We start from the raw sequence: 18,048 nt of genomic DNA, 5'->3' as shown, positions 1-18,048 counted from the left end.
GACCATTGGGATTCAGTTGGGATGTGACAGTTGGGACCATTGGGATTCAGTTGGGATGTGACAGTTGGGACCATTGGGATTCAGTTGGGATGTGACAGTTGGGACCATTGGGATTCAGTTGGGATGTGACAGTTGGGATTCTAACTGTCTGTCCGTAGGAATGAAGCTGCCGTCGCGGGCACCCACCCACCTGGACACTGAAGAGGAGCATAAATGGAACCAAACAGACGAGCCTGGGCCAGGGTCAGGAAGCCGCTGCTGCTCCTGCCCCAAAACAGAGACCCAGCTCAAAAAGGAGGCTGATGAGTCTGAGTACCGCAAGACCTTCGAGAACTACATCCACAACGAAGTGTTTGAACCCAGGTATGATTATAGCAGAGTTACCTCCATAATGAAGTGCTTGAAACCAGGTATGATTATAGCAGAGTTACACTACATGATCAAAAGTATGTGGACACCAGCTCGTAAAACATCTCATTCCAAAATCATGGGCATTAATATGGAGTTGGTCTCCCCCTTTGCTGCTATAACAGCCTCCATTCTTCTGGGAAGGCTTTCCAATACATGTTGCTGCGGGGGCTTGCTTCCATTCAGCCGCAAGAACATTAGTGAGGTCGGGCAATGATGCTGGGAAAATAGGCCTGGCTCACAGTCAGCGTTCCAATTCATCCCCTGTGCAGGCCTGTCAAGTTCTTCCACATCGATCTCGACAAACCATTTCTGTATGAACCTTACTTTGTGCATGGGGACGTTGTCATGCTGAAACAGGAAAGGGCCTTACCCAAACTGTTGTCACAAAGTTGGAAGCACAGAATCGTCTAGATTGTAATTGGATGCTGTAGCGTTAAGATTTCCCTTCATTGGGACTAAGTGGCCGAGCCCGAACCATGAAAAACAGCCCCAGACCATTATTCCTCCTCCACCAAACTTTAGAGTTGGCAGTATGCATTGGGGCAGGTAGCATTCTCCTGGCGTCCGCCAAATCCAGATTCTTCCTTCGGACTGCCAGATGGTGAAGTGTGATTCATCACTCCAGAGAACGCGTTTCCACTGCTCCAGAGTCCAATGGCGGCAAGCTTTACACCAATCCAGCCGACACTTGGCATTGCGCATGGTGATCTTAGGCTTGTGTGCGGCTGCTCGGCCATGGAAACCCATTTCATGAAGCTCCCAACGAACAGTTATTGTGCTGACGTTGCTTCCAGAGGAAGTTTGGAACTCTGTAGTGAGTGTTGCAACCGAGGACAGATGATTTTTATGTCCTACACGCTTTGATCTTGTGTGGCCTACCACTTCGCAGCTGAGCCATTGTTGCTCCTAGACGTTTTCACTTCAAAAGAAAAGCACTTACAGTTGACCAGGGCAGCTATAGCAGGGCAGAAATTTTACAAACTGACTTGTTGGAAAGGTGGCATCCTATGACGGTGCCACATTGAAAGTCACTGAGCTCTTCAATAAGGCCATTCTACTGCCAATGTTTGTCTATGGAGATTGCATGGCTGTGTGCTCCATTTTATACACCTGTCAGCAACGGGTGTGGCTGAAATAGCCGAATCCACTAATTTGAAAGGGGTGTCCACATACTTTTGTATATAGAGTGTACCTCCATACCAAAGTGTTTGAACCCAGGTGTGATTATAGCAGAGTTACATTCACAAAGTGTTTGAGATCAGGTATGAGAACAGTAGTACCGTCACAGTCAGGTGTTGAGATCAGGTATGAGAACAGTAGTACCGTCACAGTTAGGTGTTGAGATCAGGTATGAGAACAGTAGTACCGTCACAGTCAGGTGTTGAGATCAGGTATGAGAACAGTAGTACCGTCACAGTCAGGTGTTGAGATCAGGTATGAGAACAGTAGTACCGTCACAGTCAGGTGTTGAGATCAGGTATGAGAACAGTAGTACCGTCACAGTCAGGTGTTGAGATCAGGTATGAGAACAGTAGTACCGTCACAGTCATGTGTTGAGATCAGGTATGAGAACAGTAGTACCGTCACAGTCAGGTGTTGAGATCAGGTATGAGAACAGTAGTACCGTCACAGTCAGGTGTTGAGATCAGGTATGAGAACAGTAGTACCGTCACAGTTAGGTGTTGAGATCAGGTATGAGAACAGTAGTACCATCACAGTCATGTGTTGAGATCAGGTATGAGAACAGTAGTACCGTCACAGTCAGGTGTTGAGATCAGGTATGAGAACAGTAGTACCGTCACAGTCAGGTGTTGAGATCAGGTATGAGAACAGTAGTACCGTCACAGTTAGGTGTTGAGATCAGGTATGAGAACAGTAGTACCGTCACAGTCATGTGTTGAGATCAGGTATGAGAACAGTAGTACCGTCACAGTCAGGTGTTGAGATCAGGTATGAGAACAGTAGTACCGTCACAGTCAGGTGTTGAGATCAGGTATGAGAACAGTAGTACCGTCACAGTCAGGTGTTGAGATCAGGTATGAGAACAGTAGTACCGTCACAGTCAGGTGTTGAGATCAGGTATGAGAACAGTAGTACCGTCACAGTTAGGTGTTGAGATCAGGTATGAGAACAGTAGTACCGTCACAGTTAGGTGTTGAGATCAGGTATGAGAACAGTAGTACCGTCACAGTCAGGTGTTGAGATCAGGTATGAGAACAGTAGTACCGTCACAGTTAGGTGTTGAGATCAGGTTTTTGAGAACAGTTGTACCGTCACAGTTTGGTGTTGGACTAAAGACATAACAGTTAGCTATACCTCAGAAATGACCTCAAAGCTCAGGGAACCCTGAGAGAAACTGAGGGCTACCAGCTACGGCACGCTGTAAATCCGTCATTGTATATAAGAATTTGTTCTTGACTGACTAGCCTAGTTAAATAAAGGTTACGTTTTTATTTATTTTTTAAAACAAGTTTATTCTGTTAATATGAGGGAAGTGTATCAGACAGTCTGATGACAGGTAGACCCTGAACACAGCTGATCTCTCATTCCTCCAGAACAACACCTGCTGTAAGCAACTCCTCTGATAATAGGTAAGTCAATGGCGTTCAAGCGCTGGTGTTAATACCCAGCCCCCCTCACCTTGTCAGCCAATCAGAGCACAACAACCAGCAGCTCTGTGTCAGTGGTGGTATAACGTAATTTGATGCACTAATTTGTGGGTGGGTGGCTATACTAGCTCGCTCCCCCACCTCCCCTGTGTGCTTCCAATCCTGTGTTTGTCTTCATTCACACCTAGCAGTGTTCTCGCCTTGCTGGAAAGCTCTGGGAAAAATGTCTCTCACTCTGTGTGACAAATGAAATGCCTGCTCAACCCAAGCGTGACGATGGAGCGTCAGGGCTGTGGGTGGAGCTGGGAAGAAGATGGAGGTTTAATTAGTGAAAGCCTCTACGAGTTCCGTTCCCCTTTGATTGTGATTCCAGGAATATGTTAGAAGCGATTCACTGTGTAGCGTTCTGTTGCGTCAGCACCAGAGCCTCTTTGGCAGGTGGACTAGCAAGCAGAGCTGGCTCTCAGACGCACCGTTGAATGGCATGACATGCCCCTGGGCTGACACACACACACACACTGCGACACACACACACACACCCTCCCCGTTTAACCACAGGAAGGCATGTGTATAATGGAAACTGAGAGGAGGGAAATCACTATCTGCGTTGGTCTCTTCTGTGTTGCCGCGGTTTCAAGCGATGCGGTCCGGCCCTTCTGCTTTAACTCTCCAGTCGTAAGAGGTGTTATCATCCTGCAGTCAGTCAGTGTGTTTCTGCTTCAGCCCAGCTGTAGTCTGGTAGCTAGCTGATGGGGTGGGGGAGATTACAGTGTCTGGGCCCTAACTGTGAGTGGTCTGTATCTGTTATTCACACAGTCACAGGAACACTGTGCTCCCTTCCTCCCTCCCTCCCTCCCTCCCTCCCTCTCTCCCTCCCTCTCTCCCTCAGGCAGGGGCCCTGCTCTGCTCTGCCCTGCTCTCACTTTGATTGTCCCTGGATGATGATGCGTGTGTGTTCTAGCGTGCCATCAAGCTAGCCCCAACCCTGTGTGACGTGTCTGACCCTGTTTACGCTCTGTTCCGGAACACTCCCCCCATCCCCCCCTCCCTTTTCTGTGGGAGGGATTACTGTGCCCATTAACATCCATGGGATTTATTACTGTTGCTATTACCATCGGTGGGAGTGATTACTGTTCCCATTTCCATCGGTGGGAGTGATTACTGTTCCCATTTCCATCCATGGGATTTATTACTGTTCCCATAACCATCGGTGGGAGGGATTACTGTTCCCATTACCATCGGTGGGAGGGATTACTGTGCCCATTACCATCGGTGGGAGGGATTACTGTTCCCATTTCCATCGGTGGGAGTGATTACTGTTCCCATTTCCATCGGTAGGAGTGATTACTGTTCCCATTTCCATCGGTGGGAGTGATTACTGTGCCCATTACCATCGGTGGGAGGGATTACTGTTCCCATTACCATCGGTGGGAGTGATTACTGTTCCCATTTCCATCGGTGGGAGGGATTACTGTTCCCATTACCATCGGTGGGAGTGATTACTGTGCCCATTACCATCGGTGGGAGGGATTACTGTTCCCATTACCATCGGTGGGAGTGATTACTGTTCCCATTACCATCGGTGGGAGTGATTACTGTGCCCATTACCATCGGTGGGAGGGATTACTGTTCCCATTACCATCGGTGGGAGGGATTACTGTTCCCATTACCATCGGTGGGAGGGATTACTGTGCCCATTGACATCCGTGGGAGGGATTACTGTGCCCATTACCATCCGTGGGAGGGATTACTGTGCCCATTGACATCCGTGGGAGGGATTACTGTGCCCATTGCCATCCGTGGGAGGGATTACTGTGCCCATTGACATCCGTGGGAGGGATTACTGTTCCCATTACCATCGGTGGGAGGGATTACTGTGCCCATTACCATCGGTGGGAGGGATTACTGTGCCCATTACCATCGGTGGGAGGGATTACTGTTCCCATTACCATCGGTGGGAGGGATTACTGTGCCCATTGACATCCGTGGGAGTCAGAGGGCATTCATGCAGACTGGCACCCTGCGCCCCACCATTTAGACTGCTACACACACACACACACACACACACACACACACACACACACACACACACACACACACACAGTTCAGACCTCCACACACATAAACAAACACGATATAGATCTTGACGCACACACACACACATCGTTGCGACCTCAGCTGGGGTTTAATCCTGTGTCTGAGTGGAAGACATGGTAATTCTGGTATAGGAAGAGAACAAGGAGTTCAGACATACAACAGTAGCAGACTAGTTAGCTCCTAATCCCCCCTCCCCCTAACCCTTACAGGTGCTGCTATGTCCGGCAGTAGAGTGAATAATATAATATAGATATGACGCTTTTATCCAAAGTGACTCAGTCATGCATGCATCCATTTTGTGAATGGGTGGTCCCGGGAATCAAACCCACTGTCCCAGTGTTGCAAGCACCTTGCTCTACCAACTGAGCTACAGAGGACCACGTGAATGAATGGACTGTCTGTAACCCACCGTGACCTAGTACAGACCTGGTTCAGACCTGGTTAGTTCTGTTTTGCTGCCATTTTGGGTGACTCCAGTCTGTTGTTCTACTGACTGTCTGTATTTATTTGGAAGTGTAGTGTAGTGACTCATGGGTGAGTGTGTTCAGTGGTGCTCTCTGTCTCTCTGTAAGTGGTGCTGTCTGTCTGTCTGGTGCTGTCTGTTTTTGGTGCTGTCTGTCTGTTTCTGGTGCTGTCTGTCTGTCTGTCTGTCTGTTTGTGGTGCTGTCTGTCTGTTTTTGGTGCTGTCTGTCTGTTTGTGGTGCTGTCTGTCTGTCTGTCTGTTTCTGGTGCTGTCTGTCTGTCTGTCTGTTTGTGGTGCTGTCTGTCTGTTTGTGGTGCTGTCTGTCTGTTTGTGATGCTGTCTGTCTGTCTGTCTGTCTGGTGCTGTCTGTCTGTCTGTCTGTCTGTCTGGTGCTATCTGTCTGTCTGGTGCTGTCTGTCTGTCTGTCTGTCTGGTGCTGTGTGTCTGTTTGTGGTGCTGTCTGTTTTTGGTGCTGTGTGTCTGTTTGTGGTGCTGTCTGTCTGTTTGTGGTGCTGTCTGTCTGGTGCTGTCTGTCTGGTGGTGTCAGTCTGTCTGGTGCTGTCTGTCTGTCTGTGGTACTGTCTGTCTGTTTGTGGTGCTGTCTGTCTGTCTGTGGTGCTGTCTGTCTGTCTGTGGTGCTGTCTGTCTGTGGTGCTGTCTGTCTGTCTGTCTGTCTGTCTGTCTGTGGTGCTGTCTGTCTGTCTGTGGTGCTGTCTGTGGGCCCAGCCAGGCAGCCAGCATTCTGAAGACTCACTGTGACAGATAGATAAAGCCACTCCATGCTGATGTCACCCTACCTGCTGAGTTGGACCTTCCCTCTACTCTCTTTAGTTGCAGGGTCATACTTGTTTGTTTATCTGGATCCCCATTAGCTTTTGCAGAAGCAGCAGCTACTCTTCCTGGAGTCCACAAAAAAACACAAAACATGACAAGTAACAAAACACTGATAGACAAGAACAGTCACACACATTAAAATACAACAATATACAAACAATACAACTAAACTGTAGCTGCTCATCTCTATCTGCCTCTCCTTGTTCTGTTCTCAACACTGCTCAATCTGTAGTCAATTCAAACTTAAACAAACCTAGTGACTGGCTGGCTGCTAGGCTAGCTGAAGGCTCCTGGGCTCCATCTGGTGGTGATGAGTGTAACTGCAGCCGCCCACCCGGCTGACTATAGAGGAGTCAGTAGATGGTTGTTGTTGTAAAGGTCAGACAGCATTGTGACCAGAGGGCAGGACTACTTACCATGGACTCTAACTCACAACGTCACTCTCTCTCTTCACCTAACCTTGCATGGAGAATAGTAGGTCAATGAATGTAATTGGTCAAACACCTGTGATTTAGGTGCAGTGTTGGGTTGTTAAAATGGGTTTCTGGGTTGGAGTAACTAACATTGACCTTCAGCAGAGCTCTGTACGGTAGGTATGTAGGTCCCATAGGACAACCAGGTCGTTGGTTATTGTGAAAGCTCACAATGACTTCCTTCCGCTGAGAAGTTTTTCGTCTTAGCTCTTTATTACTGTAACACGCCTCATCTCACCTGGCTTCTCCTTCTTTCTTCTTCAGACCGTCTCGTCGGCGTCGCTCAGTGGGTGTGGCCAACGCCACCCTGCCCCGCTTCCTGACCACTCCCCCCACCCTGCCCAACGCGTCGACCACGCCCAGCCCAGAGGGCGAGGGGGCGGAGGGCTCCAAGGTGACACTGGTGGTGTTCGCCAAGGAGTCGACGGTCATCTCCAACCTGCGCCACTTCACCAGCTACCAGATAGAGATCCATGCCTGCAACCACCCCACTGACCCCCAGCGCTGCAGCATGGCCACTTTCGTCAGCGCGCGCACCCTGCCCGAGGGTAAGGCTGTACACAGTCACACTACAGTATGTTTATACACTACACAGTACAGACTTCCTTCTTCTTTCACGTTGCCTGTGTTCTCCTCCTCTCCCTGCAGAGAAAGCTGATGACATTGTGGGCCAGGTGAGCCATGAGATGGTGTTGGAGCACCCAGACTCTGTCCACATCAAGTGGCTGGAGCCCAAAGCCCCCAACGGCATGATCATCCTGTACGAGATCAACTACAGGAGGATAGGAGACCCAGAGGTCAGTACCAATACTAGAATCAACTACAGGAGGATAGGTACCCTGAGGTCAGTACCAATACTAGAATCAACTACAGGAGGATAGGTACCCTGAGGTCAGTACCAATACTAGAATCAACTACAGGAGGATAGGAGACCCTGAGGTCAGTACCAAAACTAGAATCAACTACAGGAGGATGGATAGGAGACCCTGAGGTCAGTACCAATACTAGAATCAACTACAGGAGGATAGGTACCCTGAGGTCAGTACCAATGCTAGAATCAACTACAGGAGGATGGATAGGAGACCCTGAGGTCAGTACCAATACTAGAATCAACTACAGGAGGATGGATAGGAGACCCTGAGGTCAGTACCAATACTAGAATCAACTACAGGAGGATAGGAGACCCTGAGGTCAGTACCAATACTAGAATCAACTACAGGAGGATGGATAGGAGACCCTGAGGTCAGTACCAATACTAGAATCAACTACAGGAGGATAGGAGACCCTGAGGTCAGTACCAATACTAGAATCAACGACAGGAGGATAGGAGACCCTGAGGTCAGTACCAATACTAGAATCAACTACAGGAGGATAGGTACCCTGAGGTCAGTACCAATACTATAATCAACTACAGGAGGATGGATAGGAGACCTTGAGGTCAGTACCAATACTAGAATCAACTACAGGAGGATAGGAGACCCTGAGGTCAGTACCAATACTAGAATCAACTACAGGAGGATGGATAGGAGACCTTGAGGTCAGTACCAATACTAGAATCAACTACAGGAGGATAGGAGACCCTGAGGTCAGTACCAATACTAGAATCAACTACAGGAGGATAGGTACTCTGAGGTCAGTACCAATACTAGAATCAACTACAGGAGGATAGGTACCCTGAGGTCAGTACCAATACTAGAATCAACTACAGGAGGATAGGAGACCCTGAGGTCAGTACCAATACTAGAATCAACTACAGGAGGATAGGAGACCCTGAGGTCAGTACCAATACTAGAATCAACTACAGGAGGATAGGTACCCTGAGGTCAGTACCAATACTAGAATCAACTACAGGAGGATAGGAGACCCTGAGGTCAGTACCAATACTAGAATCAACTACAGGAGGATAGGAGACCCTGAGGTCAGTACCAATACTAGAATCAACTACAGGAGGATAGGAGACCCTGAGGTCAGTACCAATACTAGAATCAACTACAGGAGGATAGGAGACCCTGAGGTCAGTACCAATACTAGAATCAATTACAGGAGGATGGATAGGAGACCCTGAGGTCAGTACCAATACTAGAATCAACTACAGGAGGATGGATAGGAGACCCTGAGGTCAGTACCAATACTAGAATCAACTACAGGAGGATAGGTACCCTGAGGTCAGTTCCAATACTACAATCAACTACAGGAGGATAGGAGACCCTGAGGTCAGTACCAATACTATAATCAACTACAGGAGGATAGGAGACCCTGAGGTCAGTACCAATACTAGAATCAACTACAGGAGGATAGGAGACCCTGAGGTCAGTACCAATACTAGAATCAACTACAGGAGGATAGGTACCCTGAGGTCAGTACCAATACTAGAATCAACTACAGGAGGATGGATAGGAGACCTTGAGGTCAGTACCAATACTAGAATCAACTACAGGAGGATAGGAGACCCTGAGGTCAGTACCAATACTAGAATCAACTACAGGAGGATAGGAGACCCTGAGGTCAGTACCAATACTAGAATCAACTACAGGAGGATAGGTACCCTGAGGTCAGTACCAATACTAGAATCAACTACAGGAGGATAGGAGACCCTGAGGTCAGTACCAATACTAGAATCAACTACAGGAGGATAGGAGACCCTGAGGTCAGTACCAATACTAGAATCAACTACAGGAGGATAGGAGACCCTGAGGTCAGTACCAATACTAGAATCAACTACAGGAGGATAGGAGACCCTGAGGTCAGTACCAATACTAGAATCAACTACAGGAGGATAGGAGACCCTGAGGTCAGTACCAATACTATAATCAACTACAGGAGGATGGATAGGGGACCCTGAGGTCAGTACCAATACTAGAATCAACTACAGGAGGATAGGTACCCTGAGGTCAGTTCCAATACTAGAATCAACTACAGGAGGATAGGAGACCCTGAGGTCAGTACCAATACTATAATCAACTACAGGAGGATAGGTACCCTGAGGTCAGTACCAATACTAGAATCAACTACAGGAGGATAGGTACCCTGAGGTCAGTACCAATACTAGAATCAAATAACTAACTGTGTTTCTGTCAATCCATTTCCCCTTTGCTCTTTTTTGTTTTGGATGTTTGTTGACTTGAGTTTACAGAACAGTCATTTGTAGGTGTTTGAATAGAAAAGGGAAATGACGAGGGTTATTTGGGGGACTATTTTGGGCCAGGGTTAGTTTGTTAGGTGCATACCTGGTAGCTACAGTCTGAATGGGATCGTTTTTTCAACCATATTGTGCCTTATTCTGATAAACAACCACAGCCATTATTAAAGAAAATCAATGATCTGTCTATAGTTCTGATTGTCACCCCCTGTACATTGGTGTGTGTGTGTTTGTTTTTGTTTTTGTTGCTGTGGTGAATGTGTGGACTCATAGGTATTCACTACTGCACCGTCTGACCCAGGGAGCCTGTAGTAGATATGTTACCAAGGAGATAGAAACAGGAACTGCATCCCCTCGTGTAAACAAATAGATATCTCAGTAACCAAGGAATGAAGAGCTTTGATTCCTCTGCAATAACAATGCGTTGCACTTTTTACTGACATAACTCCTGAGTGGCGCAGTGGTCTAAGGCACTGCATCGCAGTGCTAACTGTGCCACTAGAGATCCTGGTTCGAATCCAGGCTCTGTCGCAGCCGGCCGCGACCGGGAGACTCATGGGCGGCGCACAATTGGCCCAGCGTTGTCCAGGGTAGGGGAGGGAATGGCCGGCAGGGATGTAGCTCAGTTGATAGAGCATGGCGTTTGCAACGCCAGGGTTGTGGGTTCGATTCCCACGGGGGGCCAGTATAAAAAATAATAATAATATGTATTCACTAACTGTAAGTCGCTCTGGATAAGAGCGTCTGCTAAATGACTAAAATGTAAAATGTAAAAATGTCAGTGCCTTAAAGAACGCTGGACAAATATTTCAGTGTGAAAGATAATCAGATATGCTTTTTAGTATGTAGATAATATTTTTATTTGACCTTTATTTAACTAGGCAAGTCAGTTAAGAACAAATTCTTATTTACAATGATGGCCTACCCCGGCCAAACCCGGACGACGCTGGGCCAATTGTGCGCCGCCCTATGGGACTCCCAATCACGGCCGGTTCTGATACAGCCTGGTATCGAACCAGGGGGTCTGTAGTGACGCCTCAAGCACTGAGATGCAGTGCCTTAGACCGCTGCGCCACTCGGGAGCCCAATATATTGACAAGATTGCGTGCTAGTATGCTAGGTTGAAATGACATGATTGAGTGCTAGTATGCTAGGTTGAAATGACATGATTGAGTGCTAGTATGCTAGGTTGAAATGACATGATTGAGTGCTAGTATGCTAGGTTGAAATGACATGATTGAGTGCTAGTATGCTAGGTTGAAAGCTGTTTGATTAGCAGGCCAGACCAGGGAAGCCTCATGTCTGTATTATAAATCCTGGTGGTCACAGTCACACACTTTATACAACACTGTGATTTAGTGGGATAACCACGCTATAACCACGCTATAACCACGCTATAACCACGCTATAGCCACGCTATAGCCACGCTATAGCCACGCTATAACCACGCTATAACCACGCTATAGCCACGCTATAGCCACGCTATAACCACGCTATAACCACGCTATAGCCACGCTATAGCCACGCTATAACCACGCTATAACCACGCTATAGCCACGCTATAGCCACGCTATAGCCACGCTATAACCACGCTATAGCCACGCTATAACCACGCTATAGCCACGCTATAGCCACGCTATAGCCACGCTATAGCCACGCTATAACCACGCTATAACCACGCTATAACCACGCTATAGCCACGCTATAGCCACGCTATAGCCACGCTATAACACGCTATAACCACGCTATAACCACGCTATAACCACGCTATAACCACGCTATAACCACGCTATAACCATGTAATAATATGTGTTCCAGGAGCTGCATCACTGCGTGTCCAGGAAGACCTACGCCCAGATCGGAGGCTGCAGGCTGCGAGTGGTGCATCCTGGGAACTACACTGTGAAGATCCGTGCCACCTCGCTGGCAGGAAATGGCTCCTGGACTAAACCCACCTTCTTCTTCATGCCCGACAGTAAGTGCTGCCTGCCTGGGCCAATGGGCACTGGCCCTGCTTACTCTGTCTGGAATTATAGATATTGTTTTACGAAATATTTATTGCTATTTTTTATTTATTTCACAAGCATCAGAAAACATGACAATAAGAACATCACTCCCCCCACACATACACCACACATACACCACACATACACCACACATACACACAACAACAGGCTAGACGGGAGCACAGCATACTCTGGACACATTTGAACAGTTCATGTTGCCATGACAGTGACTGACAAATGGCTGCTTTGTTCATTGCAGAGGACAACAGTTCACTGAGCATCATCATTGGTCCAATCATCTGCTTCATCCTGCTGCTCTTCGTGGGGGGCGGAGTCTTCATGGTCTATAAGAAGAAGTAAGACTTGATTGATTGATTATCGATTTTTTTTTTTTACCAGGCAGGTAAACAAATGATTATTTACAATGATGGCCTGGCAAGACAAATGTGCAAGGAGACCTTTGACTAGTGTTTGACTGTGTGTACCAGGCAAACTGAGGGACCCACTGGACCTCTGATCGCCTCGTCCAACCCGGAGTACCTGAGCGCTAGCGACGGTAAGGACAAACCACAAACCACGCTTCAAACTGTTCCAGCAAGTTTGTTTTCCTGTGAGGTGGTGTACGTGTTTAAAAAAAAAAACAGTGTAGTAAAGAAGTAGTGCACTAAAATGAGAACTTTGTTCCCTTGTGTTGTGTAGTGTACGTACCGGATGACTGGGAGGTGGCGAGGGAGAAGATCAACATCCTGAAGGAGCTGGGTCAGGGCTCGTTTGGCATGGTCTACGAGGGCATCGCCAAGGACATCGTGAAGGGCGAGCCGGACACGCGCGTGGCGGTAAAGACGGTCAACGAGTCGGCCAGTCTGAGAGAGAGGATAGAGTTCCTCAACGAAGCCTCCGTCATGAAGGCCTTCAGCTGTCACCACGTGGTAAGGAGCCTATTCATTCACTTTCATGATGAACTGTTATGTAGTGTATTACCTTCAGAATATGAACGTTGCACGACGCTCCCCACCTCCACTTCACGTCAACTAAACAATAACAATGGCGATGGGTCGGACGGTGGCGCTGTTTTACCTACTGTGGATTCCATCTTTAAATTGAGTAGATTTTCTCAAGTTATTATGTAGAGAAATGTATATATCTCAATGTTCCCTGTTCTCTCTGTCTGTAGGTGTGTCTGTAGTGTAATGACTAACTCCCTGTTCTCTCTGTCTGTAGGTGTCTGTAGTGTAATGACTAACTCCCTGTTCTCTATGTCTGTAGGTGTGTCTGTAGTGTAATGACTAACTCCCTGTTCTCTCTGTCTGTAGGTGTGTCTGTAGTGTAATGACTAACTCCCTGTTCTCTCTGTCTGTAGGTGTCTGTAGTGTAATGACTAACTCCCTGTTCTCTCTGTCTGTAGGTGTCTGTAGTGTAATGACTAACTCCCTGTTCTCTCTGTCTGTAGGTGTCTGTAGTGTAATGACTAACTCCCTGTTCTCTCTGTCTGTAGGTGTCTGTAGTGTAATGACTAACTCCCTGTTCTCTCTGTCTGTAATGTAATGACTAACTCCCTGTTCTCTCTGTCTGTAGGTGTCTGTAGTGTAATGACTAACTCCCTGTTCTCTCTGTCTGTAGGTGTCTGTAGTGTAATGACTAACTCCCTGTTCTCTCTGTCTGTAGGTGTCTGTAGTGTAATGACTAACTCCCTGTTCTCTCTGTCTGTAGGTGTCTGTAGTGTAATGACTAACTCCCTGTTCTCTCTGTCTGTAGTGTAATGACTAACTCCCTGTTCTCTCTGTCTGTAGGTGTCTGTAGTGTAATGACTAACTCCCTGTTCTCTCTGTCTGTAGGTGTCTGTAGTGTAATGACTAACTCCCTGTTCTCTCTGTCTGTAGGTGTCTGTAGTGTAATGACTAACTCCCTGTTCTCTCTGTCTGTAGGTGTCTGTAGTGTAATGACTAACTCCCTGTTCTCTCTGTCTGTAGGTGTCTGTAGTGTAATGACTAACTCCCTGTTCTCTCTGTCTGTAGGTGTCTGTAGTGTAATGACTAACTCCCTGTTCTCTCTGTCTGTAGTGTAATGACTAACTCCCTGTTCTCTCTGTCTGTAGGTGCGTCTGCTGGGCGTGGTGTCTAAGGGCCAACCCACTCTGGTGGTGATGGAGCTGATGACCCACGGAGATCTGAAGAGCTTCCTGCGGGCCCTCCGCCCAGACTCCGAGAGTAACCCCACAGGGAAGCCCCCTCCCACACTGAAGGAGATGATCCAGATGTCAGGGGAGATAGCAGACGGCATGGCCTACCTCAACGCCAAGAAGTTTGTCCACAGAGATCTAGCCGCCAGGAACTGCATGGTGGCTGAGGACAACACTGTCAAGATCGGAGGTACAGTAGATTAAGACTGTAACAAACGTGTGATTCTCTCTGTGATGGTACAGTTTCAACAAGTACATCATGACTGGTGTACGAGCCTTGGGTGATGGAATGATGTACTGTACGAAGGTGGCTCTCGTGTGTGTGCCTGTGGTTGATATATATATATATACGACTGTGTTTCTCCAGACTTTGGTATGACCAGAGACATCTATGAGACAGACTACTACCGTAAAGGAGGGAAGGGTCTGCTTCCTGTCAGGTGGATGGCTCCTGAGTCGCTCAAGGACGGAGTGTTCACTGCTCATTCGGACTGCTGGTGAGGAAGAGACACGTGGGCAGAAGGGCCTGTCTGCTCAACCTGTTTAATCCACTCTATTCAATCTCCTGAGAGAAGAACATCTTTCTCCACTCCCCCTGTCTAACCCCCATAATGTCTATAGTAACTCTGTCACCACTTTGTTTTTATTCAGTTGTCACACTAGTCCAGGGGGATTCAAATCTTACCCTACCATACGGCCTACGAGGTCCAGACTACTGCTGGTTTTCTGTTCTACCTGATAATTAATTGTACCCACCTGGTGTCCCAGGTCTAAATCAGTCTGATAAACGATGAAATAAAGCAGGTGAACTGGTTTCCAGGTCCAGAGTTGAATTTCAGGGCACTAGTCTTTTATTTCTTTATTCACATCCTGTTTATTTTGGCATGAGATAATGTCTGTCTGTCTGTCCCCAGGTCGTTTGGCGTGGTGTTGTGGGAGGTCAGTACCCTGGCAGAGCAGCCGTACCAGGGCCTGTCCAATGAACAGGTCCTCAAATTCGTCATGGACGGAGGATACCTAGACAGACCAGAGAACTGTGAACAGAGGATGTAAGTGTCTCAAACACTAATCTTTTAGTGGATCATGGGATCTGTAGTCTTTTACATTGATACGCACTACCAAGCATACAAAGTACATGATGTATATTATTTTGACTTTGGTTAACAGTTTGAGTTAACACTACTATATGCCTACGATATTCCAGGGCTAGTTGTGCTTCAATGGGGACCAACAGAGGTAAGCTGCTTGTGGATATAGCCCATAGATTCTCTCTCATTCATCCATCTTTCTCCTCCTCCTCCTCCTCCTCCTCGCTCAGCCACAACCTGATGTCTATGTGCTGGCAGTACAACCCCAAGATGCGTCCCACCTTCCAGGAAATCATTGAGATGTTGAAGGAGGACCTTCACCCCAGCTTCCAGGAGGTGTCCTTCTTCTACAGCGAGGAGAACAAGCTCCCAGAGACAGAGGAGTTTGACTTGGACCTGGAGAACATGGAGAGCATCCCGCTGGACCCGTCGTCCTACTCCGAGAGAGAGGACAGAGACAGTCTTCCCAGAGACGAGGGACCCAGTCAGGGCCTGAGGGGCAACTACGAGGAGCACGTGCCCTACACACACATGAACGGTGGCAAGAAAAACGGACGAATCTTATCGTTGCCCAGATCCAGCCCTTCCTAACATTTCCTCCTCTTTTCAACCCCTTTGTTCTATCGTTTTCTAATTTTTATTTTTTTTAATTTTATTACTCTTTCAGAAGCCCTTCAAAAAACCAGATCTCAGGACCTTTATTATATTTCCTCCTCACAGCTGCCAAGCATGGCGGCACAGGATGCAAACGTTTTGGTACATGTTGAGACATTTTAGCATCTATCCAGAATCATCTACTACAACTTTCTACTGTCTTTATTTAGTTTTCACTATTGCCAAGTTTCCAGGACTGGTCGATGGAGAGAAAAACAGCTTAAACAACCAGAAGGCTGCTTATGATCCAAACCTCTTTCTTTCTCTCTCTCTCTCTCTCTCTCTCCCCCCTCCTCCCCAGGCTGTCCCGTCTCTCCTCCATTCTCCTGTTTTGTTTTTCAAATGAAAACGTTTTTCGGATAGTGGCCTTTTTATATGTGGCCTATAAACAAAGAGAAGTGTATCAATGCTTGTATTCTTTTCCTTTGAACAATGACTACACAGTTTGGAACCGTGGGATGGCACAGACTCTCTCCTAGAACAAATGTCTATTCCCAGAGGAAAAAGGCAATTTTTTCTGCAGAATACCAAACTTCACAGATTATTGTGGTGTTTGGTGAATAGTTGTAATTTATTAGCTTTTGTTTTTGTCTCATCTCTTTTTAAGTTTTATTTCTGTGTCCTCGCATTATGGCTGAAGGATATTTAAACAGTTAAAGTTGGACAAAAAAGTTCCTCCGACTGACCAATAGCTGCTGCTTTGATATATTTTAGTGGGTATAGAATATATATAGAATATATATAGTATATATGGAATATTGGTTTTTATATCAATATTTTATATATGATATATACGATATTTATGTTCTTGTAAATAGTTCATGTTTGTAATGTTTTCATCTGAGGCTTTGCTGGTAAGATCTTTTTTTTTGTCAATCTCTTTTATTATTTTGTAATGTTTCTTACCCTGGAAATGACACTAATAGATCATCAATGCTCTGTGCCTCAGACCTCCACACATGGTTTTACTTCTCTGTCAAACCCTCAGGAGAACCCTGTTCTCCTCGGCATCAAAGGGCAGCCCACCATTTTAGAAAAATCATGGCATCTTTCAAATGTTGTTCTTCTGTCAGTGGAAGAGTTTGGGTGGTAACTATGCTAAAACTGAAATGGGAATGAATGGCTTCTTGTTGTCCTGTCTGGTGCATCTTTGGTCCGATGGAACCATGGTCTAGACGTCGTGTTATCTGTTGTTGAACATTGATGTGATTATATTCATGTGTGTATCTATGGTTGATCATTAGCAATCTGTTGATTGGTTGGTATTATCAGTGGGGCTAGAGACGTGACGTCTGCTTGCTTGGACAGACGGCTTGTCCTGAGGATTGTACTTCACTGTCTTGTTCCGTTGGTAGTGGTGTTTATAGGGTCAGAGGTCAGAGGACACTGATTTATTGATCTATATCTCCTCCAAGCTGACTGGAGATCGGGTCAGAAGCCCATATAGGTGGATGTATTGCAGGAACCCATAGCATCAGTGCTTGGATAGAGATCCCCTGCGGTACTTTATACGAGTGGCTACCTAGCATCAGCTCTACTCCATCACAACCCTGTGTCCTCATACGACTAGGTTTCTTCTGACCCTACCTCCACCCTTCACCCCCCGTCCTCACATAACAACAGACAGTCTGACAGTCCATTGGCTGTACTGCTCGCTGACACAGGAAGGAGGTCACAATCAGGCTGCTGGTGGAATTTTCCATGTTACTGTGGTTGAATGCTTTTGATTTGGAACGTTCTGGAAAGTTCCTATTGAGTTCAGAGGCTACAGCGGGCGGCGGCAGCAGAGGGGGGAGAGCGAGGGAGCAGTTAGATGGTGTATGTGTCTGGGTTAGCGGAGCGAGGTGGTGGTGGGGGGGGTGACTATTAATCCCATTAGACCCCTCTATCACATGTGGTGTGTGAGTCAGGACATGCTGGAGCTGCTGTCTCCCCCCCCACCCCCCACCCCCCACCCCCCAGGGCTGGGCTGACATTCCGCTATAGGCGCTGGAGTCCGTGGCGTTCTGTTAGGACTCGCCATGTGCCCGTTATTCACAACCCCTCCTCCGTCCCACCCTGAAGTAAAAGATATTGAACTCAATCCCACACCCTC

At 47.2% G+C, this 18,048-nt stretch overlaps 1 protein-coding gene across 2 annotated transcripts in view; it reads left to right on the top strand.

The window, feature by feature from the left end:
- LOC121534131 (insulin receptor-like) overlaps window positions 1–17,803 on the top strand; it is a 206,675-nt gene extending 188,872 nt beyond the window's left edge. Inside the window, exons 10-21 of one of the 2 annotated variants that reach the window (XM_041840612.2) lie at window positions 159–363; window positions 2,967–3,002; window positions 7,152–7,435; window positions 7,536–7,684; window positions 11,845–12,001; window positions 12,292–12,388; window positions 12,521–12,588; window positions 12,732–12,961; window positions 14,128–14,401; window positions 14,579–14,708; window positions 15,126–15,260; window positions 15,530–17,803. In XM_041840612.2, the coding sequence (XP_041696546.2) occupies window positions 159–363; window positions 2,967–3,002; window positions 7,152–7,435; window positions 7,536–7,684; window positions 11,845–12,001; window positions 12,292–12,388; window positions 12,521–12,588; window positions 12,732–12,961; window positions 14,128–14,401; window positions 14,579–14,708; window positions 15,126–15,260; window positions 15,530–15,890 (2,126 nt within the window). In that variant the 3' untranslated portion in view covers window positions 15,891–17,803. The remainder of the gene's footprint in view (window positions 1–158; window positions 364–2,966; window positions 3,003–7,151; window positions 7,436–7,535; window positions 7,685–11,844; window positions 12,002–12,291; window positions 12,389–12,520; window positions 12,589–12,731; window positions 12,962–14,127; window positions 14,402–14,578; window positions 14,709–15,125; window positions 15,261–15,529) is intronic. The other variant, XM_041840613.2, reaches the window with a different exon arrangement.
- Window positions 17,804–18,048: the final 245 nt, after the last annotated feature.

Source organism: Coregonus clupeaformis, chromosome 20 (assembly GCF_020615455.1).
Source record: "Coregonus clupeaformis isolate EN_2021a chromosome 20, ASM2061545v1, whole genome shotgun sequence".
In the NCBI taxonomy this organism is placed as follows: Eukaryota; Metazoa; Chordata; class Actinopteri; order Salmoniformes; family Salmonidae; genus Coregonus; species Coregonus clupeaformis.
This window is presented reverse-complemented; position numbering and strand designations above follow the sequence as displayed.